Source organism: Ruditapes philippinarum, unplaced genomic scaffold, assembly GCF_026571515.1.
Source record: "Ruditapes philippinarum isolate M1 unplaced genomic scaffold, ASM2657151v2 ctg3791_1_1_1_1, whole genome shotgun sequence".
NCBI classification, from domain to species: domain Eukaryota; kingdom Metazoa; phylum Mollusca; class Bivalvia; order Venerida; family Veneridae; genus Ruditapes; species Ruditapes philippinarum.
Genome location: NW_026866471.1, coordinates 70,194 through 96,746, shown reverse-complemented (window position 1 = coordinate 96,746; position 26,553 = coordinate 70,194). Strand labels below are relative to the sequence as shown.

At 33.7% G+C, this 26,553-nt stretch overlaps 2 protein-coding genes across 2 annotated transcripts; both read left to right on the top strand.

The window, feature by feature from the left end:
• Positions 1-1,279: 1,279 nt before the first annotated feature.
• On the top strand, positions 1,280-26,553 carry LOC132732592 (glutamine--tRNA ligase-like). The gene is made up of 22 exons (XM_060719069.1): positions 1,280-1,429; positions 9,011-9,161; positions 9,749-9,934; positions 10,364-10,428; positions 11,166-11,225; positions 11,565-11,640; positions 12,921-12,992; positions 13,377-13,462; positions 13,968-14,054; positions 14,513-14,612; positions 15,317-15,504; positions 16,108-16,238; positions 17,141-17,233; positions 17,644-17,781; positions 18,350-18,523; positions 20,546-20,708; positions 21,312-21,404; positions 22,349-22,473; positions 24,022-24,088; positions 24,365-24,490; positions 25,507-26,140; positions 26,193-26,553. Exons 1-21 carry the CDS (start codon positions 1,316-1,318, stop codon positions 25,555-25,557), a joined length of 2,346 nt encoding a protein of 781 aa, XP_060575052.1. The 5' UTR covers positions 1,280-1,315; the 3' UTR covers positions 25,558-26,140; positions 26,193-26,553.
• On the top strand, positions 1,606-5,448 carry LOC132732593 (uncharacterized). The gene is made up of 2 exons (XM_060719070.1): positions 1,606-1,823; positions 3,523-5,448. Exons 1-2 carry the CDS (start codon positions 1,800-1,802, stop codon positions 4,879-4,881), a joined length of 1,383 nt encoding a protein of 460 aa, XP_060575053.1. The 5' UTR covers positions 1,606-1,799; the 3' UTR covers positions 4,882-5,448.

Below are 26,553 nucleotides of genomic sequence, written 5' to 3'. Positions count from 1 at the left end.
GGATTGTTTATCACCAGTTAAAAACTTCAACCCTTCAAACTTTAGATTTTAAATCAGATTTCGCTGTTAAAGTGTTGTTTATCTTTTCACTTATCAGTGCATGTCATTGAAAGAAGATATTAATATCAATTTAAGGCAACATCAAGAAAAACTATTGACCTCCCATATACAATTTATAAACATTGAAGATAATGAAGGCATAAGTATATATATAAAGATTTTACTCATAAAAAACAGATTTGTTTACTATAAACAGTTTTAATACATTTATTGATATTTTGAAACGTTAATTATAGTAACGTAAATTTCTTTTAATGATAACTGCGGGCAACACACCGAATTCCATATGATATGATACGAAATAGAGACATACATTGTATTTGCTTCTTTACGCATGTGCATGTATTCTTGTCAGAAAATATCAAGTTTCTTTCAAAGTCTGTTGATGTCTGCTAAAATACTGAAATTTATTGAACTCGAATTACTTTTTATCTTCCATTTATGTAAATATGGCAAAGATTTTCATTAATTAAAGCAATAAATTCATATGATATTTCATTGAACATGCTCTTTTAAGTAAACACTAAGTAAACCTACTGTTATAGTGCTTTGTTTTGGGTGAGTTTTGTCTTCGAATGCATGCGACGTCAATTAAAAATGCCAATCAAATGCGTTATTTACACTTCATTTGTGTAACGCGAAATCCCTTTGTTGAGATATTTTATTAAACGGATTTTTCCGAAGCTGTCACTTAACCCATTTAACAGTGTAGAAACGAGTCCAAGAATATCTGATAGAATTTGTAAGACACTGCTGTAGTCAATGGACAGTAAGTTCATAGCTTATTTGAGTTATACATATATAAGTATATATATGCCAATCAGGTTAATCATATACCTACCTGTAATAATCAGTTAATTAAGTTTTCTGTCATCGGCATCACTGGCGCCGGTAATACGGTGTGAGCACGGTAAATTTTGTTTGAATTCTGCATACAGGTGTCCTTTAACGCAAATAACCGACCCATTTGGCCAATTTTACAGTTCCTTATAGTGCACGTGAAAAGGTGGGTGGGTGGGTCATACATTGAAATTGTTAAAATTAACGAACTACATATGTTACCGCGTTAACCACATTATTATCAGGTAGAATTAAGTGATTAAATGATGGCAAATTATGCCCCTATAATGTTCAAAAGAGAAATCATGTGAGAATATGCTATTTCAAATAATTGCATCATATTGCTTTGTACGGTATAAAGCACGGTGTCGTTTTTGATTCCGGATATTGGAAATTAGGTTGTCTTCCAATCAAGATGGCTGACTCAGTCGTTTCACTTTTCGTTGGAACCGGTTTGAGCGAACAGAAAGCGAAAGAAACTTTAAAAAATGAATTAGTAACTCAAAATTTAAAGAGTGCTATAGAACAGGTATAATTATTTTTAAAATATCGATTTGTTTATGAAATGTCATATTTTTTTGGGACTGAAACATCAAATGATGCAACACGTGTGTATTATGACAGCGAGAACTAGGAATCGTCATATTGACCATTTGTTCGTTGATTATGTTGTAAAACTGAAAACCCTCAGGCATTGGTCGGGATTTGAAGCCCGTAGCTGTCGATTACTAGGCACAGGTGGCAGAAGTCCAAATTATATATCGTCCGATGATATGTTTTGACGCTCATCTATTTCGACGCCATTTTGGTTTTGTTATCGTAATGCTATAAGCGACATTCCGCTGACATCATACTTCTCACTGAACTGCAAGTAGCATTTTACTACGCTCATTTAAATAATGTTGAAAGTAAGAGATTGTAAGGTAAGATTTTATTACTTTTGCAGGCTGGTAAAAACACAGACACTTTGGGTTTGGAGCTTAAAACGTCTTTAAAATCCAAATAAAATATATATTTGTCAATCCCAGCACATGTACTGATCATATATATATAAAAAAATTTAATATAAGCCGTTTTATAAAAAAATTCATATTTCAATGTCTATAAGAATACACAAGATAGAAATGTTCGCCGCAAAACATTCTCACACCTACCGTCAATATCACCATGTATTTTATTCCATTTCCAATATTTTCACATAATCCTTTGGTAGCCTGGAACCCCGTTGTATCGATCTATTAACCCATAAATCACAACTGCATTTAAAAAATTCAAATGTCCCTAAATATTTATTTTGTATCATTTATTTTGATCCTTTTGCCATAATTTTTACATGGCAAACATCACTGATATATAGTTTTTAGCTTTGGAATATACGGATATTTACAGACATGTCAAACTGGTTGATTAATTAGGTCACGCCATTATATCGATGCATTGTGAGAATCACTCAGTTAGCCAAAGTTTGGGAAGCCTTAACCATCTTTATGTTAGATATTTCAGTCAATTAGAATCAAAGATGTCTGTTTTAAAATGTCAGCATAAATTTAGGAACTTTTAACAGACAGCAAATGTACTTTTAATAAGAACACATTATTTATAAGTCTATTTATTATCTACAACGTCTTACGGTACTGGAAACATGTTTTTGATCATTTTACTGCACAAAAATAAATGCGAAAGATTTTCGTGACACTGTTGTAAATGTTAACAATCAGTAGGTGACGTATTTTGCAAAAAATCTAAAGATTTGTAAATAGATCGATACAATGAATAGCACGATACAATGGGGTTCCACTATACATCGACAAATCCTTTGGTACATCGACACAGAAGATATAATTCTTCAAGATGATGGTCAATCTTAAACTTCAACGGTAATATAAACAACGCAACAGCGGAAATAAACATCAATATTATCACCGTTTTACTCCATTTTCAAAATCTTTTGATAAATTCAAACATGGCCCCAGCTTTGCCGTGTGCAAAATGCGCTGCGCTTTGAAGATGGGAACCAGTCGGCTATGGTCGAAGCCATCCGATTATATGTTGGTTCCCAAACTGAAAAGCAGAGCGTATTTGTACATATTGGACGTTTTAAGCTCCAAGTGTCTGTGGGTAAAAATGCCTGATCAGGCTTATAAAGATCATAAAGAATCATAATAAAGACATTACATTTAATTTAAACTTTGTTTTTTGAGCATAATATGACCTAAACAGAAAGAAAAATATTTGGTTACTATCATTTTTTGTGAGAATTATTTTCCTTTTTCAAGTTTATATAACACATAATTTTTATAACACATGCATTTTATGCGTTTTCACTAATGCATATTTTTTCGAAGTTTATGGAAGCCTGAATTTTGTAAATGCAACTGTGGGAAAATTCAAAGGTTTGTCATCTGATTGGCTCGTCGAATTTGCAAGATCAGGTGACTGTCATGTGACCAAAATTTTGTATAGCATACTATTTTTTCACTGTTGTGTAAGGTGTACACCTTATATCATTTCTGCAGGTTACTTGAATTTTGATTGGCACTAATTGATGATTTATAAAGTTATTTAATTATTTTGAGAAACAGTATGTGAATGTGTGACTTATTATTTTTCTTTCTTTTCTAGAGTACCAAGACCAAATACAGGTGTTATTCACCAACATCTATGACCATGGCAATACAAAAGATTAAAGAGACTGGGGCACCAATTAAGACAACGGCCAGGGAATTTAACCTTCCAGAGGCATCTCTAAGGCACAAGCTTAGTGGTCGGGTGAACCCAGAAGCCACAAAATCAGGACCATCTCCCATGTTCACCCAAGATGAAGAGGTTAATTTTGTAGAACACTTGAAATTCTTGGCCTTGTGTGGATATGGATACAGTCGTTCTGAAGTGGTAGACATGGCCTCTGAATATGCAGCTTGTCTGAACAAAAGGGACCGTGATCATCCATTGTCTTTTCATTGGTACACCAACTTTATGTCACGGTGGCCGGAGCTTAAGATTATAAAACCTTGTGGCTTACAGAATCAGAGGGCAAAGGCAACCACTGTAGAATGTGTCTCTAGTTACTACAAAGAGTTAAGATCCATTCTTGTTAAGTACAACTTGACAGATAAACCTGAGAGAATCTACAATGTTGACGAGAAAGGTCTGTCAACATCTCATAATCCTCCTGCAGTAGTGACTGGAGTGGCATTGAAACCAGTAGCTGTAACATCAGAATCAATGCAAACTGTGACAATGATCGGTTGTGGAAATGCCCTTGGGAATAGTGTACCGCCATTTTTTGTATTTCCTGGATCACGCATGAGGCAGGAACTTCTTCAGGGTGGTTGTCCAGGAGCTAATGGTGATGTCACAAAATCTGGCTTGAGCAACAGTGTTGTGTTTCGGAAGTACCTTTCAGATCACTTGCTCAAGTATCTACCTGAATGCTCCACAGACAATCCAATTTTAATTCTGTATGATGGACATATATCACACATTAATATTAGTTTGATCAACTGGGCAAAGTCTAAGAATCTCATTTTATTCATACTTCCTGCACATACAAGCCATGTCTTACAACCATTGGACATTGGTTGCTTTGGTCCCTTCGAACGCATTTACAACAAGGTGAGCCATAAGTTCATGGGGGACAACTGTGGACAGAGCATATCAAGATACAACATCTGTGCACTTGGTAGTTCTGCATACTTGAAAGCACTGTCTCCAGAAAACTTACGATCATCTTTCAAGAAAGCGGGCATTTATCCCTTCAATCCTAATATTGTAGATGCTTCAAATTTCAAGCCATCTGAACCACTTCAGCAAGAAGAGATACCCACAACAGCTGTTCTAGAAGTTTCACAGTCAGTTCCCAAATGTTCTACAGAGTTCTTTGCATCTAAGGAGGCTTTAGTTAGTGCCAAGAAACCACCCACCAAAAAACGCCGCTGTACAGTTGTTAGTGGAAAGCCCATCACAGAAGACAGCATTTAATATTTGTGCCATCCAGCAGCATGACAACAACAAAACTAAGACGACAGTTTCAGCTTCATCAGAGCCAAAGCCTAGTACCTATGGTGTAACCAAGTCTAGCAAGCCAACATTAATCAGACATGAGGACAGTGATTCTGAGTACATAACTGTGTATGTAACAAGTTAACTCCAGATGAAGTACACAAATATTTATCCCTTGCATTTGTTAAGTGGATAGAGTGTAGCAAGTGTGGACACTGGGTGCATCTTATGTACTGCACTAGTGTTAGAGTTGTCAAGAGGGGTGATATATTTTTTTGTCCTCATTGTTTTGACAGGCACTAAGTATTTTGTTTTTGATGTGCAAAAATATTTTTGATATTTGATATCCTTTTGACATAAAAATAAAGAATAGTTATATGTTGAAATGTATTTTATATGCTTTAGTTTTATCCAATTCATTTATTGTGTGCACCTCAAAAACATAGAATGACTGTACACTCGCCAATACAGTGAAATGATCTTGAAATAACCAGCCAATCAAAAGGCATCATTTCATATGAGGGTAAACAAATATGGCTGCCTCTATGCAGCCTTGTCAACAAGGGGCCTCCGTGGCCGAGTGGTTAAGGTCGCTGACTTGAGATCACAGGTCCCTCACCGCTGTAGGTTCGATCCTCACTCGGGTCGAATTCTTTCATGTGAGGAAGCCATCCAGCTGGCTTACAGAAGGTCGGTGGTTCTACCCAGGTGCCCGCTTGTGCCTGAAATAATGCCCGGAGGGGCACCTGGGGTCTTCCTCCACCAATAAAGCTGGAAAAAAATCAACGAAAAAATCTCAGCGGGACACTTTTGGATGGCCCGACTTGAGTGTACGGTCGCCCATATGGGTTTCCGGCGGCGACCTTAAATAAACGCATTAAAAAAAAAAAAAAAAAAGCCTTGTCAAAATGATAAAAATTATTGTTTATAAGCCAGTACACATGCAAAACTAGGTAAAAAGTATTGAATTTTATATAAATGCCATTTAAATAAAAAGTTTATAAGTTCCTCTATTATTTCAAAAATGATGCATTAATTCTAGGGCCGGGAATTATATTCGAATATTCGAAACACTACCGAATATTCAAACATTGAAAAACGAATACGAATATTGGAAAAAAAAGTGTATTTTTTGTATTACTTTCAAATTTCAATTAGATCGTAAATTAAACCATTGACCTTTACTTGACCCGGTGCTCACATGTTTGTATGATGCATGTCAGCGATTATCGCCAATTAACTGTGAAAACTTTTGGGTCTAGTTGATCAAAAGGGCACCCATTTCACAGTTTGCAATTTACCTTTTTAATAGTTTAGAATGTATTTTTTTCCGATTTTAATTATCTTATTATTGTTTTCTGTGTTATAATTTTTCCGATTAATCAATAATTGTCTTAAATTTTGTGAAGAAGAATAAATCGGCACACATTAATCGGCCGTTTTAAAAGCATGGGAAGTGTCTATAAACGTCAGAATATATTTATTCCGTAGATATTTACACTCCGTGTGATATTTACGGCGTTATAGCTAAACTTATTTTAAGAATATTTTAAACCTTATTTAAAGTTATAAATAAATAAAAAAATATTTATTACAAGTTAAGTTTCAATATAATTATTTGGGCTAAGATGCTACGATGATTCATATTACTGTCAATCAAGTCACGTGAGTTACATCCCGTTACTTAAACTACTCACAGTGATTACCTCCCTTTACAGATCTCTGTGCACTGATAAGGGGAGATCACTGCGTAGGAGATTGTCCGTTAATAAGACAAATAGGATTAACTGAACAAAAGGAAATCAAATTATGAATTTATTTCAAATTGTAAACATATATGTCAATTTACAATATATAAAATAAAAAAAACTTTGACGTAGTAATAAAGGTATTTTTAATCGTCGATTATTACAAGCATATGAGCATATTAAAGTAGTATAGTATTTGACGCAATCAATTTCGGATATGTATACGTCAAAGAAAAATATTGGAACAAATGTTATAAAAAACAAATATTCCAATATGGAAAACAAATATTCAAACATCAAATTCCTTATTCGTTCCCAGCCCTAGTTAATTCTTAAGTGTGTCGAAACTAATGACTCTGGGATAGATCAGACGTTATGTGCATGTTATACACGTAGTTTGTGTCGGTCAAGCCCAACGTGTAATAGTCATTGAACATAAACGCTTAATATCTTAAAAAAATCAAAACATGTCTATTGTCTTACCTTTCAAGCTTTATTCAAAGTTTCTCAAACTTTCGTTTAATATCATGCTCATTCATTAACAAAAAATTAAACACAAGAAGAAAGACAAACAATCACTGGGCTAAAAGAACATGGACAACTCCACTCCTATCCAAAGTCAAAAGCGAAAGTACTAAACCGGCAGTTTCAATCTGTTTTCACCGACAATATCACTGTCTCACTGTCATTGCTCATGACTTCAAGAAGGGACACTACGTCAATCCACAGTCAACCCATACTGTAGCCCCTGAGATATCCATAACCACTCATGGAATCACCAAACTCCTTCTCGCACTGAACCCGCATAAAGCTGGAGGACCCGGCACCATAAGCCCTTGCATCCTGAAAGAATTGGCAACTGACATCGCTCCCATAGTCACCACCATCTTCACTCTATCACTAGAAAATACATGTAGCACCATCCCTAATGACTGGAAAGCCAATGTCTCCCAAGGCTACAAGAAAGGTAGCAGATACAAACCAGAAATGATTGCCCTATCTCCCTCACCTGCATCTGCTGCAAGCTTCTAGAGCACATTGTCACCAGCCACATCATGAACCATGCCGAAAAACACAAGATTCTTTATCCTCTCCAACACAGCTTCAGGAAGGGCAGATCCTGTAAAATACAACTTCTTGAATTCACAAATGATATAACATGGAAAATGGCAAACAGACTGATGTTCTTATCATGGACTTCGCCAAGGCCCTCTACAAGATATGCCTCAGCCTCTTTTCCCACTGGAGCACTACATCATCAGAGGCAAGACCAACCTGTGAATTCAGGCTTTCCTAAGCAACCGATCCCAATCTGTAGTCTTGGAAGGGGTAACCTCAGATACAGTATCTGTAGAATCCAGCGTCCCACAGGGTTTAGTCCTTGGCCCGAGTCTTTTCCTGTTCTGCACAATGGCATCCCGGATGGTCTCAATGCATTCGTCCGACTCGTCGGGCCCACAGTTGAATTTGTTTTGTGCCGGCAGTCCTTTCAGGGGGTCATTGGCACAGTGGCGCACTCTAGATTGAACACTGTTCTTAATCCGATAAGTTGTAATTGTTTCGTTATTGGAATACCCTGCATGTTATCATTGAATTTCATCGAAAATCGCTGTGCCCAACTAGAACTGACACTGAAAATTTCATTGATAGGTATAGAATTCTATATATTCTTTAATTGTTTTTATTTGATTTCCTTCTAAATATACACATGTAGTCTATAGCCGGGCAAGCCAAAGCCTGAGCCCGCTTTATGATCCTGGCCTATGACTTACCCGTAAAACGTTGAAGTTGGCCATACTGGTTAAGAAAATGTTTTGTTTGAAACATTTGACTCATTTAAACGCTTGCATTTAAATAAGCCAATCAATTAGCGCACTGTTTAACAGCCATTTGTTTATCTGCTGTATAAGGAATTTAATTAAATAAGGGGATTTAATCATGATTTTTAGGATGTGACAGTTTACTTATTTTGTTAAAAAGATATTTATTTTTTACTTTTGTTCATAAATTATAAGGTCAAAGTTAATAAATATATATATGCTGTCTTATTTGTTTTTTCATTCTGCCAGATTTTCTTGCGGAACATGCTATGTGTTTTTGAGCAATTTCAATATGACATTGCTTTGCCCAGAAGCAAATATATCTAAAGAAGGCGTTATATTTATATGACTAATGTGACAGTATCAGTGCTTGGCCACCCGACTCTACCCCTGGACCCCTGCTACAACCCTGAAAAAAAGTAATAAAAAACTCTAAGCTTACTATAAGATACCAAATACAAAACCACCGATAAAATAACAAAAATTAATATGCTACAATTTTGTTTTGTTTATCATAGGTCTATCGTTATTTTGTTTCAGGTTGGCAATGTATCTGAGGACTTGAAGACAGATAAAGATGTTGGTAAACTACTCTATCATGTAGCAACCAAATTGAAAACACGTAAATACCAGAGACAAATTGTTGACTATATTGCAACAAAAAAGATAACTTCCGAAAACCAGTTAAATGGTAGGTCTGTTGATAGCTTTTACATGAAGCACATTGTGTAATATAAACTGTAATGTTAGTTTAATGTTTAGCATAACTGACAGGATGTATGCGTGTGTCTGCTGTAGTAGGTTATTGGTAAAAAAAATACTCAATAAACTTTTTGTTATCATTCTTATTAAATATCTGAAACAGATTATGTTCTTCATCATCCCTATGCTCTGTAAGTGCATTAAGTTTATATCAGTTTTCTCATGAAAATGTATGGACATGTTTATTACAAATTATTTAGTATTCAACTGCTGATAAAACAACAAATGAGCCGCGTCATGACAAAACTAACATAGTGCGTTTGCGACCAGCATGGCTCCAGACCAGCCTGAGCATTCGCGCAGTCTGATCAGGATCCATGCTGTTGGCTTTCAGTTTCTCTACTTGTAATAAGGTTTGTAGGCAAACAGCATGGATCCTGATCAGATTGTGTGGATGCGCATGCTGGTCTGGATCCATGCTGTTGGCAAACGCACAATGTTGGTTTTGTCATGACGCGGCTCAAATCATTTTGAAGCAGGACAGTTATTTGTACATCTTAAGAAATTTTTTTTCAGCTGCTTTTGATTACTTCAAACATTTTCCATTGGAGCCCATTGATTGGTCAGCGTTTGAGCAGGAATGTGGTGTAGGTGTGGTTATAACACCAGATCAGGTGGAAGCTGCTGTAGAGGATGTGATAGGGAAACACAAGGCCGGGCTACAAGCTCAGAGATACAAATATAACATGGGCGTTATAATGGGTAATTATCTTGTATCTAAAGTAACTATACTAACAGTTATCTCACAAAGTCAATGAGTATCAAGTCATACGGCTAGTTTTTGGCCTTGCGTAAGTAAAGGAAGACAGACCAGGAATGCAGGTCTGTGTATTATTTCAGGGACTAAAGGGAATCTAAATATAACTATATTTCTCAAACTTGCTGTATAGATTCCTCACATGGTAAAATTCTACATCACTTGCAGGTTTGAAGATGATGCGGTGACATATTTCCTGAAATATCTAGAGGTTAAAATTATAGCTAAAAATAATATTATTATTTTATCATCTAATTCCTAGAGAAATGATAGCTATGCATTATCACTTAATAAAACATTTTCATGAAATGGTTAATACAATATCCATAATAATTGATGATGTAGAGTTAAAGACAGTATATTCTGTATAACAGGTGAAGCTCGGAGCAAGTTGAAATGGGCTGATGGGAAGGCCATCAAACATGAAGTTGACATGCAGGTAAAATATTCATACTATTCATGATAATTTTACACTGATAATTAAAAAACACAAGGATCAGTAAGATTAATTCCTATATAAAAATATAAATTATAAAGTTCGGTTGAAATTTTGATACCTTCATGACAAATGGTTGTTTGTTATTTTTTGTTAAATTAGTAAAGGAGTGATTTCAGCAATGACTTGTAGTAACTTTGCAACATATGAGTATGTATTGTATTGTCTGGTGTATTTTATTTGCATGTGAGCTTGATGATCACTTAATGCTTATTTCTGTTTTTTTGTGATCCTCTATTTCTATAAACAATGTCACACAAACTATATTTTAGATTGATTCTTACCTGGTCCTTAATAAAAGTTAAAATATTGCATTGTCTTGTGTGTTACTATGAATGTTGACATTAATTGTGCCCCTGTGTTCAAATTTTGCCCTCTCCTGTTATACAAGCTTGGGTAGTGTCATTTGATTCTAACACTTTTAAATTTGAAATTTGAGCCATGCCATGACAAAACCAACATTGTGCGTTTGTGACCAGCATGGATCCAGACTAACCTGTGCATCCGCGATCCATGCTGTTCGTTATCAGTTTCTCCACTTGTAAAAGGGTTTGTAAGCGAAGAGCATGGACCATAATCAGACTGCGCGGACGCGCAGGCTGATCTGGATCCATGCCGGTCGCAAACCCATTATGTTTGTTTTGTCATGGCGCAGCTCAAATAATGCATTTATATATCAGGTGTTGGACTTACTTGGCCCAAAAACTGCAGAGGATTTGGAGAAACCAGTGAAACAAAAGGTATGACTTACGTTTAAATTTCTCTTACAATTTTATATTGAAGTCCAGAAATATTGGGCATTCTTTAGTATACCCATGTATGCCTACAAAACATAAAAATAAAGTAAAAGAAAATGACAGGAAGTTATAAATACATGTATATCTCTGAAAAAAGATTCATGACCTTCTATTTCTATATTTCTCTGTCATACATGTACATATTGTTCATTATTTTACAATTATATTAAAATTTAAAATGCTTTCTTTCTCAAGGAGCTTGTAATAAAATGTTGATATAAAATGTTACTACTTGTTGTATAAAAATGGTTCATAAGGGAATTAAATTATTCCCTATTTTAGGCTGGCAAACCTCCCAAGGATAAGGAGAATATAAAGAAGAAGGAACAGATCAAAGAGTCACCTTCTGTTGATAATTGTAAGTTTACCATAAGCTTAAAAAATACACATTAGCCTTTCAACATAAAAATATATACTTTGTGAGAAATGATTGAAATAGTAAAAATTGCCTTCTGTAACTGGTAATTTATAAAATACAGCATTCAAATTGCTAAGTTAAGTGTATGCATTGAAATAACATGTTACTAGTCCCCTACCGGTTTACCGAAGGGGACTTTAGGTTTACCCTTGTCCGTCTGACGCACTTACAGGAGAGTAATTATGTGGCTAGAGGGACAATAGGTAACTGTTCTTTCTCTTTGATGTCATTCATTCTGTAATGCTTTTATGTGGCTTTTTTCTTTTGTGTGGCTAAAAAGAACAATAGAGTGAACAATAAATAGAGTGACCACATAATTACTGTCCTGTGAGAACGTCCGTCCATCTGTCTGTCAGTCCGTCCGTCAACAAAACTGGATCCAGTGATAATGCAAAAAGTACTGGAAATATTTTTATGAAACTTGAAATATGGGTAGATGGCAGTCTGGAGATTATGCACGTTTTTTTCTTTTCTTCCTATGTTGAAAATATGGCAAATTTTACATATAAACTGAATCCAGTGATAACTCAAAAAGTACTGGAAATATTTTTATGAAACTTGACATATGGGTAGATGGCAGTCTGGCGATTATGCATGGTTTATCTTTTCTACCTATTTTGAAAAAAATTGGTTGCCATGGCAACAAATAGGCTTAAAACATGGCAAATATAACAATATTTGTGATTAGTAAAAAAGAGCTGAAATTTTTTATGAAATTGCATCTTTATTTCAAGACTTATCTCCTCTTTAAGAATTTTGCTTTTAAAAATGTTATATTTTGGTAACAGAGATGTTTCAAATATTAACTTTAGAGTGTCCTTCAGTCTGTCAGCCTGTCTTTTCAAAAAAAACTGTTTTCTGTGATCACTTTTAAAGAACTTATCCAACAAATTTACTTAAAATAGAGAAAAATTGAAACATTAGTGAATGGCCAATGTCCCTTCAGAATGTTGCTGGTTCTAACTGGTAGTGGACTTATGGATTGCCTGCAATACTATGATAATTGCTTGTTTTAATTAGAACGAACATATTGGAATTATTTAGAAAACAACATTAACGATTTGTGATGATTTCTATCAGTTTTAAGAAAAAAAAATATAGGTAAATCTTAAATCATTGATATTGTATTTGTCTTTCCCATTATACCCTGTTTTGTATTGAAAGGATTCTTTTTTGTGTTTAATAAAATTTTACAGGAGTTTTATAATATTATTTTACAGTTCTAGGCCAGGATGGAGAAGTGAAAAGTTTTACAGAGGTCATGGGTGAAGCTCTGAAATTTCACAAACCAGGTAATATACATTAATGATAGAATTATACTTTCTTTCTCATAATACTTCAACTGTTTATAACAGGTGTTTATGAATGTAAATGTGTAAGTTTGTGATTGAATGTGTTTATGACTGTGAAACTGTTTATGAATTTCAAAGTGTAAGTTTATGACTGAAGGTTTTTATGACTGAAACTGTTCATGAATGTAAAAGTGTAAGTTCATGACTGAAGGTGTTTATGACTGCGAAGGTGTTAATGAATGTGTTATTAAATGTGAAGGTGATATTGGTAGTGAAGGTGTTTATGACAGTTGATTTTATGAATGTGAAGATGTTTATGATTGTGAAGGTGTTTATGACATATTTATTATTTGTTCAAGTTTGCAAGATTTACAATTTATTTAGGTGAAAATTACAAGACTGCTGGTTATGTTATCACAGACCAAACTATGGAGTTGATGAAGGAACATTTAAAAGCAACTGGTGGTAAGGTATGTAATTTCACTATACAATGCTTGTTGTTTTTGTGTGTCAAAGAGCTGATTGATCTTAGCATTTAGATGGAAAGAGGTTATGTGTTAAGTTAAATACTAAATTTTTAGAGCACACCATTATTTAGATTTATTATGTCACACCCCAGTCTTTCTCCACATTAATAGGGGATCATAATTATTTGTCTGTCAATTCCTCTGATATTTTTTTTCATATAAAAATTATTAAAAGTTTTAGCTATTTGTCAATTGCAATTTATTCTATTTCAACTACACCTACTTTCACTTGTAATGCTTAATGAACATCAGATAGACATAGTCCAAGTGATGTGAGAGTGTAACAATAGTTTTAAAGTAAAAGGAAAGAAAAGTGCTTAAGAGATTCAGGATAAACCATTTATACAAACATACATGTACATATGACTATACTGGTACTCATATAAAACATTAAAATATACATTACATAAAATAATTGGATAAATTGACATAACTTTATCTATTTCAGGTGTACTCCAGATTTCCTCCAGAACCAAATGGTATTTTACATATTGGTCATGCTAAAGCTATAAACTTTAACTTCGGATATGCTAGGGTAATTATAAGTTACATATTATCTTCACAAAGTACCAGCATTTTAATGAAAATTATATGCATGAGATTATACTCCACCAATGAAAAGATATTGTTTAAAAATTGCATACTTACAGTTTGGTTTCAAAATCTGTTAAAATGGACACCTAGTGCAATGCCAGTGAGCATGAGGTTTGATAAGTCCTCAATCCTGAAATGGTTGAGTAAAAAAATTTTAAACTTGTTCAAGATTATGTCTGTCTGTCCAAGAGTAGTCAGAATGATGATATTATATGATAGGTAATTTTTCAGGAATTGATAAAGTATGATTTTCCAAGAACGAACAAAGTATAATTTTCCAGGAATGAATAAAGTACATTTAAGATGTTCCAGAAGCATGGTAGTTATTTTAAGTTTGGTAGAAATTAAGCATTTATGAATTACGCGTGGGAGTTTCAGATATTGTATTTATTTTGTCAGGCAAATGGAGGTAAATGTTATCTCAGATATGATGATACCAATCCTGAAAAAGAGGAGGAAAAATTCTTCACAGCAATAAGAGAGATGGTTGAATGGCTTGGTAAGCTATAATTTATTTGTAAGATAAATACAATATGTATGCTAGTGACATAAACACTTTGTCCATGCCACCAGTATAGTGCCAGGCTAGCTTGCACATACATACAGTCAGGGTCTGTACTGTTTGTTGACCAATTGTAGGATTTTGTTTTCAAAATTATTTACTTTAAGCGGACAGCAACAGATTCAAAGCAGGGCAATCCAGTATACAAAATAAAGCAGCATGCAAGTTAGTGTTGAAAGTATGATGTTTTATGTAATAGTTAAGAAATGTTGATAATGTTTTAGATTAATATTTATTAAATGTAACATTTGAATGTTTTATTGTTGGATTTAATGTCTTGCTGGAAAAGACAGATTATATATGAATGTGTTATGTATTGGAGCTCAACGGAGAGCAATTGTACTCACCCTCACATCAGTGTCATCGTCCCTTTTACACTTAGGTTTTTGCATGCAAGTCGGAAATCTCTCAAAACTCCTGAATGGGAATGGGTTAAAACCTCACATACTTATTTGGGAGCAAAATAGATCACTGTGTAAGGCATATAGCTCTTAAATTGATTCTAACAGAATTATAACACTTCATTAACTTAAAAATTCCTACAGTTTTTACTATCAAGCAATGAGAATAGTTAAGCACCCTGTCCGTCTGACAGCTCAATTTTTAATAATTACATGTGAAGTGATTTGACTTTATACCAGGTTACAAACCATGGAAGGTAACTCATGCCTCTGACAATTTTGACAAGCTTTATGAGTATGCTGTGAGGCTGATCATGCGTGGACATGCCTATGTGTGTCACATGAGATCAGAGGATATTAAAGGGTTCAATCCCCCGGATTCACCATGGAGGGACCGGCCAATGGAGGAATCTCTTCAGTTATTTGAGGTAAGTGATTTTTGTAAATGAATAAAGAATTATATTCTCCGTACATACATCTTTTTGTCACTTCACATTTTACTTTGTTATTAAATTAAATGCATTTTTTATGGTCATATCTTCTTCATGTTTCATTTTCTATGTTTTTGTGCCACAAATAAGGTAAAAAAGTAAATCTGTAGCTATTTGTCAGAGCTATTTGAGGGACTCCATTGAGGTTTTTGACATGATGGAACTGGAAATAATTTTTCGAGATTTAACGTTCAGTTTGATGTAGGTCTAAACCAATAACATGGGTGCAAAATTTCATCTCATTAGCTCAGGCTGTTTTTCCAGAATAATTATTCTTTATGTGAAAAAATGATCCAAAACACTCTTTTCACTCAAATAGGGCTGAAATAGCACAAATGATAATTTTAAACCTTTTTTGAGTATATTTTTTAATTATCATTTACATATCTTCCTGCTTTATGTGCCCAAGCAGATCTATGTAAGAAATTCATGTATTTTGGCATGTGCATCTCAGTGGAATTCCTTTAAAATTGAAAAGCATTAGTGCATGTTAACTACATATTTTCATATACCATCTCTGTATGTTATATGAACCAATAGGACATGAAGAATGGAAAGATTCAAGAAGGAGATGCAACTTTAAGAATGAAAACAACCCTAGAGGAAGGGAAAAAAGACCCAGTTGCATACAGAATCAAGTTTGCCCCTCATCATAGGACAGGTGACAAATGGTATGTTGTCTTGTTTAAACTGAGATATATAATTTATTATATAATGAATGAAACAATTCTTGGAATAGATATGAGCCGCGTCATGTCAAAACCAACATAGTGCGTTTGCTATCAGCATGGATCCAGACCAGCCTGCGCATTCGCGTAGTTTGATCAGGATCCATGCTTGCTTAGCAACCCTTATTACAAGTAGAGAAACTGATAGCGAACAGCAAGGATCCTGATCAGACTGCGCTGATGCGCAGGCCGGTCTGGATCCATGCTGGTCGCAAACGCACTATGTTGGTTTTGTCATGACGCGGCTCAATTATGTTCTCTGTGGTAAATAGACCTGATGGCAATGAGAGATTGTATTGTTGATCCAGTAATGATTCCTGTTTAACCTGTGTATTATCTAACACTATAGCTGGTTTTCATTGCAAGCATAAAGCAAGGTTAGACTACAGTTCATTGCGATCTGTGATAATTTGTTACACAAGCTGGCAAAGTTAGATGTTGTGATCTTGAATTCTATGAAATTGATGATAAATAAATTTAAAGAAAGATAATAATAAAAGATAGGAAAGCCCTTTTGTAGAGTGTGATAATTTTAGTTATATGTCCAATTAGGAGTAATAAATTTTGATGTGATTTCCAGGTGGCAAATACAGAGTCAGTGGTTATATTGAAGTGCATACTTCAAACTGATGCAATAAAAGGAAACTCACTAAGGTCTTACTCTTAGAATAAAGACAGGTTTATTACTTAAAAAGAGTTACTTAATCATCTTAATATATTTAATTGGAACCAACCAAATTCAGAAAATTGACTGAAGGTAACGTTTACTTGCTACCATGTATTATAATTTTAATATGACCTATGTACCATTTCTTTCATTTAGATATATGTGTACATATTTGCAGGTGCATATATCCGACATATGACTTCACACATTGTTTATGTGATTCTATAGAAAACATATCACACTCCTTGTGTACCAAAGAATTTCAGTCCAGGTAAGCAAAAATTTTAGTTAAAAAAGAAAGATAATCTTTGATATTAAACCTTGACCTTGTAATACTGTTGAGATTGTAAACTCATTAAATTCATGTTTGTATGCTGAAATATCTTTAATGGCTTTTTGGAAAGACTTAACATTTTCTTTGCAGCTATGGTGAACAACATATTTGAAAAAAAGAAAACAATTAAGACTGTACAGATATAAAAGAGTTGTAATAGGATAAAAGATTTGTAAATAGATAAAAGAGTTTAAAAGGAATAAAAAAATAATTGCTGGGATTTAAATAATATATAAATACTTCCCCTTAACAAATTTATACAAGAATTTATTATGTAAGCTTCTTTCACGTGTTTTCTTGTGATTTACTGATTTATGAAAACATGATGTCATTATTTCTCCTTTCAGACGCTCCTCATACTACTGGCTATGTAATGTATTAGGTCTATATTGTCCTGTACAGTGGGAATATGGCAGGTTAAATCTCAACTATACGGTAGTATCAAAACGAAAAATTGGCAAGCTTATCACAGAGGGATGTGTACGGTAAGATATAATGTTTTCTGTCAATTATGTGATCATTATATGTCATTATGTAAAATAAAGCAGCAAAACACACTATCTAGAGTATATTTTCATCAACAGGACAAAATCAGAGTTTCAAATCTTGGTCCAGGTCATGCTGCACATTTTTCACACTTTGTGGCATGTAAAGTTTCAATATGACATTGCACACAAACATTTTTGTTTTGTCAGGCAGATGTTTTACATAAGGTTAACCTAATGAAGACAATTAGGTATATGGTCATAATCCTGACATATGTATTATGGTCTAAGATGGCGAAGTACATAAATGTTCCTTTTGATATTATTGGTACCATAGAACCTTGGCTATTGAATACTGTTTGGGTGTTCTCTTTTACATTAAAGTGTCCTCTTGTACAGTACTATTAAAGTGTTCTCTTGTACAATACTATTTAGGTGTCCTCTTGTACAATACTATTTAGGTGTCCTCTTGTACAATACTATTTAGGTGTCCTCTTGTACAATACAAAGTCTGATCCTGTATAACAACTAAAACATTATTTGATATTTTGCTTCATATAAATTGTAGTGATTGGGATGACCCTAGACTGTTCACTCTAACAGCATTAAGAAGGAGAGGATTTCCTCCAGAGGCGATAAATCTGTTCTGTGCCAAGGTTGGCGTGACCATGGCTCAGACGGTAATAGATCCCATCATGCTGGAAGCTTGTGTAAGAGATGTGCTCAACATTAAGGCGCCAAGGTTTGTATGTAATTTTATTCAGAATTTTAGAAATGAAACTGTTGTGAGATAAAATCAGTATCATTTGTGATGACTCAATTGTGTTTCATAACATAATTCCAGAGAAAACGTGTGTGTTTTTCTGGTTTAAATATACCCTGATCACTGTATTATCTGATATAATATGTTGTTGTTTTTTTCTGACTCAAATATATATGATGGAATATATATATATGTAAAATATATTGAGCACTGTGAAGGTGAACAGTTGTGCAGAAAAATAGCTGAAACAAATAGAAAATGAAATACCAGTTATACTGCTGATATTTTTTACATGCGTGTATTTTATTATACTCTGTATAATACATAAATAAATATCATAATAAGAATGACTGTTAAAAAAATATTTTTATGCCCCCACAATGTGGGAGCATATAGCGTTGCACTTGTCCGTCCGTCAGTCCGTCCGTCCGTACGTCCCGAAATCTTGTGAACGCAACTCCTCTTAAACCGGATGGCAGATTTTGCTTAAACTTACAGGGATAAACAACCTTAATGTGTAGATGGTAGTAAAGGAAGGAATTTTCGCTGTGATCAAATTTAACAGAATTATGGCCCTTTGTTGATTTTTTCACTAGATACTATGTAGAAATTTTGTGAACGCAACTCCTCTTAAACCGGATGGCAGATTTTGCTTAAACTTACAGGGATAAACAACCTTAATGTGTAGATGGTAGTAAAGGAAGGAATTTTCGCTGTGATCAAATTTAACAGAATTATGGCCCTTTGTTGATTTTTTCACTAGATACTATGTAGAAATTTTGTGAACGCAACTCCTCTTAAACCGCATGGCAGATTTCCCTTAAACCTACAGGGATGAACAACCTTAATGTGTAGATGGTAGTAAAGGAAGGAATTTTTGCTGCGACCAAATTTAACAGAATTATGGCCCTTAGTTGATTTTTTCACTATATACTATGTAGAAATTTTGTGAACGCAACTTCTCTTAAACCGCATGGCAGATTTTGCTTAAACTTACAGGGATGAACAACCTTAATGTGTAGATGGTAGTAAAGGAAGGAATTTTTGCTGCGACCAAATTTAACAGAATTAAGGCCCTTTGTTGATTTTTTCACTATATACTATGTAGAAATTTTGTGAACGCAACTCCTCTTAAACCACATGGCAGATTTTGCTTAAACTTCCAGGGATGAACAACTTTAAGGTGAAGATGGTAGTAAAGGAAGGAATTTTCGCTGCGACCAAATTTTACAGAATTATGGCCCTTTGTTGATTTTTAGTTTTCAACTTGTGGCACATGTAGTCCAAAAAATATTTGACCTAGAGTCATAAGATTGACAGAACAGTGGCGTGTGGGGGCATCTGTGTCCTATGGACACATTTCTAGTTTTTACTTAAATGATCTTCATAAGGTTAGTTTTAGGCATTAGATTTGTGAGAAAGGTTTACAACAAGTTTGTAATTCTACATGAAAACCAACTTGTTCTTGTTATAGTACACTAAGGAGTACTTGTAGACTATCTTCACATATTGAGCTTGAAGATCACCATATAATCCAATGACTGTAATTACCTATGTGCCTTAAAGCTGCATGCCTCCAGATGAGCCAAAATAGTTAAAGAAAATAAAACTTGATAAAATTTAACTGAGATTTTATGGAAAGTAAAAAGATTAATGATTTGATAATAATTTTAATGTTATGTGCAATTAATGACTGATTTTGCAGTATTTATCACCATACTTACTGCATGACTTAGGCAGTAAGAGCTATTTTTACATATTTTGACAATATTTTGGTAATTTACTTTTATTTAAGTGCCATGTGCAATGTGTAAATTACTTTCTTTGTTCACTTCACAATATCTAACTATTAAATACATTTTCAAAATGTTGATGAAAATTAGCATGAATCTGGAGGCATGCTGTTTCAAAACCATGTCAAAATAAAAGAAAAATTGTTGACGAAAGCATTACATGTAGCCATATATATATATATCCTCTCTATTGTCTATTTCCTCTCAGATGTATGGCAGTATTAGATCCTCTTAAAGTGACCATTACCAACTTCCCAGCTGATCACTCAGGGGAGATAACTGTGCCAGATTTTCCTGCCGATGAATCAAAAGGTTCACATAAAATACCATTTGCTAAAACGTTATATATAGAAAGATCTGACTTTAGAGAAGTAAGTATACATAGATGTCTTACGTGTCATATGTATGTATTTATAACCTATCTTATTAAAAGACATATAGAATTTAATTATGGTATAATTATAGGATAATTATCAGAGGCCTGTGATGCTCCTGCTAGGATTCTTTCATGTCAGCTAGCTATCTAGCTGAGTTAGTGATTTCCTCTCAGATGCCTTGTTAAAATGATGCAATGTGTGACACTTAGGTCTTCTTCCACAAATAAAGCTGGAAATAGTTATGTGACAGTTAGTTAAAGGGACTCCACCAAGTTTTTTTGACATAATGAGATAGGAAATATTTTTCAGAGATTTATGTACTATTTGATATAGGTCTGGACAAATAATTTGTGTGAAAATTTTCAGATCATTCCCTCACCCTGATTTTCCAAAATCATCATTGTAATTGTGCAAATTGATCTTAAGTTAAAAGTATTGCATTGCTTTCCACTCTCAAAATTGATTTCTTATATAATTCGGAGCACCCTTTGGCGATTTTGCTATTTTAAGAGCTTCACTTAATATGTGTAAGAATTTTAATTTTTTATGTTTTAAGAAGTAAAGCTATATACTAAATATATCATATATTTGTTACAGAAAACAGATAAGAACTATAAACGTTTTGCTGTAGATCAGCCAGTAGGTTTAAGACATTCAGGATATGTAATAGAAGTGGAATCTCTGAAAAAGGTTTGTCTGTTTTCAATCTTTAAGATGATATTATTAATAAAGTATGTTACTCAATATTTCATATGCTTTAACAGAAATTAATAATTGAGCCGCGTCATGACAAAACCAACATAATGGGTTTGTGACCAGCATGGATCCAGACCAGCCTGCGAAACCGTGCAGTCTGATCAGGATCCATGCTGTTTGCTTACTAACCCTATTACAAGTAGAGAAACTGATAACAAACAGCATGGATCCTGATCAGACTGCCCGGATGCGCAGGCTGGTCTGGATCCATGCTGGTCGCAAACCCACCATGTTGGTTTTGTCATGGCGTGGCTCAAATTTCAAAATGATTGATACAGGTATAAGGTATTAATTAGAAAGTAAGTATTAATTGATGTTTATTGTTTTATATCTTATTGTGTATTCTGTATAGGGATCACTTTGTCCCTGATCAGATTTCATCTGAACATGACAGGATGTTTTGAATCCTATTCAGAGGAACCACTAACTTATATCATTCTATCATTTATAACTGAAAAGATAATAAAACAGAAGGAGTTCAGAGTTACAATATATACACCAGCTGCTATAGGTGGTTTTGTTGGTAGTTTTCTCTTTGGATCATGGCAGTAAGCTTCATTGAATTGACCAGCGCATCATTCCTACTCCTAGGCAGGCTGTCTAGCAGTTTACCAGTACTAGTTGCCTTCACTTTCGCAAGGAACTGATAATTCTTTACATGCCAGAGCAGAGGTGCAGTGCCATTGAATATAGAAAGGATTTAATGATCAGTTACAACGAAAGTGACCTGCAATGTCTGGGATCGAACCCAAATCGCCTGATTTACAGTTCAACACTAGCTATTGAGATATCTGAATGATGCTACTAGCTGCTATCAGTTTTATGTTTAACTTTTATGCAATATTTAAGAAAACAATTTCTACCTATCATTGTTACAGGATAACAGTGGCAATATATCAGAGGTGCTGGTAAAATGTTTAAAGTCTTCCGAGAAGAAACCAAAAGGTTTTATACAATGGGTTTGTAATCCACAAGTTTGTGAAGTCCGACTCTATGATAGATTGTAAGTGTTTCAAAGATAATACAAAATTTTCTGCTTAATTATTTTCTAAAGGAATATTAAATAAGGATATATACATTTTATTTGTTTAATTACAAGTATTTAGTATAGCTAAGTTTAAATTGGTCAAGTAAAATGGTTTCAAATGGTTTACTCGTGAATAATTTTAAATGACTGAACATAATTAATAGACATGTAGATAAATTACCATTAGAGGAAATTCTGCTTCTATTAAAGCATATCAAAACAAAAAAATGGGAGTTATTCGTAATAAACATAAAATGATGTCTACATGTTATGTAAGGTGATTAAATCAATCATTTAACCATAGGAAGGAATCTCAGTTATAGTCTATAGAGTTTGCTGCCTTTTGCAGGTTTCCCATGAGTTTTCTTAATACAGTTTCCCTATGAGTTTCTTAGTGCAGTTTTTCTATGAGTTTTAGTGCAGTTTACCTATGAGTTTCCTTATTGCAGTTTACCTATGAGTTTCTTAGTGCAGTTTTTCTATGAGTTTTAGTGCAGTTTACCTATGAGTTTCCTTACTGCAGTTTACCTATGAGTTTCCTTATTGCAGTTTACCTATGAGTTTTCTTACTGCAGTTTACCTATGAGTTTTAGTGCAGTTTACCTATGAGTTTCCTTACTGCAGTTTACCTATGAGTTTCCTTAGTGCAGTTTACCTATGAGTTTTCTTACTGCAGTTTACCTATGAGTTTCCTTATTGCAGTTTACCTATGAGTTTCTTAGTGCAGTTTTTCTATGAGTTTTAGTGCAGTTTACCTATGAGTTTCCTTACTGCAGTTTACCTATGAGTTTCCTTATTGCAGTTTACCTATGAGTTTTCTTACTGCAGTTTACCTATGAGTTTTAGTGCAGTTTACCTATGAGTTTCCTTACTGCAGTTTACCTATGAGTTTCCTTAGTGCAGTTTACCTATGAGTTTTCTTACTGCAGTTTACCTATGAGTTTCCTTATTGCAGTTTACCTATGAGTTTCTTAGTGCAGTTTTTCTATGAGTTTTAGTGCAGTTTACCTATGAGTTTCCTTACTGCAGTTTACCTATGAGTTTCCTTATTGCAGTTTACCTATGAGTTTTCTTACTGCAGTTTACCTATGAGTTTTAGTGCAGTTTACCTATGAGTTTCCTTACTGCAGTTTACCTATGAGTTTCCTTACTGCAGTTTACCTATGAGTTTTCTTACTGCAGTTTACCTATGAGTTTTCTTACTGCAGTTTACCTATGAGTTTTCTTACTGCAGTTTACCTATGAGTTTTCTTACTGCAGTTTACCTATGAGTTTTAGTGCAGTTTACCTATGAGTTTCCTTACTGCAGTTTACCTATGAGTTTCCTTAGTGCAGTTTACCTATGAGTTTTCTTACTGCAGTTTACCTATGAGTTTCCTTATTGCAGTTTACCTATGAGTTTCCTTAGTGCAAGTGCACATACATTAATGAAATGTGTCAACAGTCTATACTTGCTGTTGTCATAATTATCTATACCTTGTTATGACTGTGCCCATTTTGATTATATTGTATTCTTTCGTTCAGGTTTTTCCATAAAAGTCCAGAAGACCCAAGTGAAGTTCCTGGTGGGTTTTTAAATGATGTCAACAGAGTAAGTTTCTGAATATTTCCTTTGCATTTTAACTATTCAAACTTCAAGGATTAATATTATCTATGTGTACAGAGTTTGTACCTAGATATTTTCTTGTAAATATGAATAAATAAAAAAGAAAATGAAAATTAGACATGCTTGCACTGTTTTATGGGACTAGTGCGAATTCTATCAACATACATTTGGTAAGGACATATTGATAGATTTTATGGGGGAAAAAACTTACCTGTGAATTGTTATCATTTATGTTATCTTAAAATTGTGTTATTTTTGCAGGACTCTCTGCAGGTTATACCAAATGCTTACGTAGATAGTTCAGTGAAAGGTGCAAAGTTCCTGGACAAGTTCCAGTTTGAAAGAATTGGTTTCTTTAGTGTAGATTCTGACACAACACCAAGTAAGGTAGGTGTCTTTTTTTCAAAAAGAGAGTACAAGAACCAGATCTCTAGAACAAGTCATATTGAATGTCAAAAAAATACAACAACATATTTTTAGGTCACATGAGCACAGAGTGCTCAGAGCACAAAGTGCTGAGAGGTGAGCTTTTGTGATGGCATTGTGTTAGTTTGTATGTCGTTACACACATCTCCTAAGTTTCAAGAGAATGAAACTTAGATGGTCCTCTACAAAAGTAATAAAAATGGTTCCAGTCTGATTCATTAGTAGGTCACAGGAACTAAGAATAGTAATTATAAATGAAATCTTTAAAGATCTTCTCTGAAAGTACAATGCCCATAATTTAGATGTTTGGCATATAACATCCTCTTCAAAAGTTATTTAAATCATGCTGCAGGTGCCAAGATGTAGCCATGTGGTCATAAATGACTCCACCCTGGGGGGGTCACATACTTTTGAAGGACTTATATAGTAAAAATGTCTTGAAAATCTTCTTCTCTGAAAGTACAAAGCTGAGAGATTAGATATTTGGCATATATAATCACCTTGTTGTCCTCTAAAAAGGTATATAAGTCCAACATTTGTTTCTTGCCCAGTGGTTCATTTAGTTGATTTAGGCTTACATAGTAAAACACATACAATTTAATCGTCTTATATAAAAATTACAATGCCAAGAGTTTAGATATTTGTCATGAAGCATTTTGTAGTAGAAATCTACAAATATTTTAAATATAGTGCAGATTGTTAAAAAAGATACCTCAAAACTTGAAAAATAAATGTTTTAACCTTTTCTAGCAACGTATCTCAGGTGAGTGATCCAGGGCCATTATGACACTCTTGTTTTAATTGATTAACTATAATACGCTTTAACAATTAATAAAATTATGGGAGTAAGATTACAAATATATTCAACATGCACAAATAAAATTTGCAAGTTTTATTTTATTATTTATAGGTAGACATTATTAAATTTGCAAGTTTTATGTTATAATTTATAGATTGGCAATTGTTGCTATTTTCAGATTGTGTTTAACAGAACAGTTACGCTGAAGGAAGATAAGGATAAAGACTAAACATTTCCAAATACACTAGAGAAATATCATCCATCTGTACCTTGTCCTAATGTTTATTTGCTGTAATCAAGGAGAACATTTCAAAGTTCTAAAGTGCTGTTATATTGATAAATTATACCATGAAAGAGTTTTATGTTAACAACATTTTTTGTTCTGAAGTGTTTAAATTATGACTCAAATTAGTGTGCAAGTAAAAAAAATCAGGAAAAAGAAAGAATGTCTGATTTGTTGTATGTTACTTTAGTGACAAAATAGGTTAAATAAAATGTAATAATACTGTAGCATCTTTTTGATAGGTTTGGATGACATGGTCTTGACATTTAGTTCATGAAGTATTTTCTCTCATATCTTGTTATATGACCAGTTTCAGTTTGTCTTACAATAATTCTACTGAATTTGTCATTATGTTTTATCATGGAAAACTATATATACATGAATTACTTCCTGTAATATGATTGTTTTATATTGAAAGATTAACAAGAAACTAACTGAAGTAAATTAAATACAAGTAAGATAAATACAGTCAAACAGTAAAAGATAAATTAAGGATCAAAATTGGTCAGTCAGTTCCTATAATGTTGAGGTCATCCTAAATTAAGGATCAAAATTGGTCAGTCAGTTCTTATAATGTTGAGGTCATCCTCAAGCACTGAAACTTGAAAGTTGTCATACCATTTAAATAATGCATTGTGTGACTGGAAATTTCCCGTTCACATTTCCACTGTTAGCTATTGAATACTGTTATAAAGTATCTTTGAGTTCTAATAATTAACAATGATACATATGGCTCAGTAGAACTTTAACCCACAAACAAACACTGATGAAATATCTTGCAATATGTTTTGGTAAATAATTAAATTTGCTATTTATTGACTTTTTTTATATGTTTTAGATGTGCTACTTCAGATATATTTTGAATACCTGCTATTTAATAATATTCTTTAATTAACAGTTTTGTATAATACAATAAAATAAATTATTGAAGTTCATATGTGA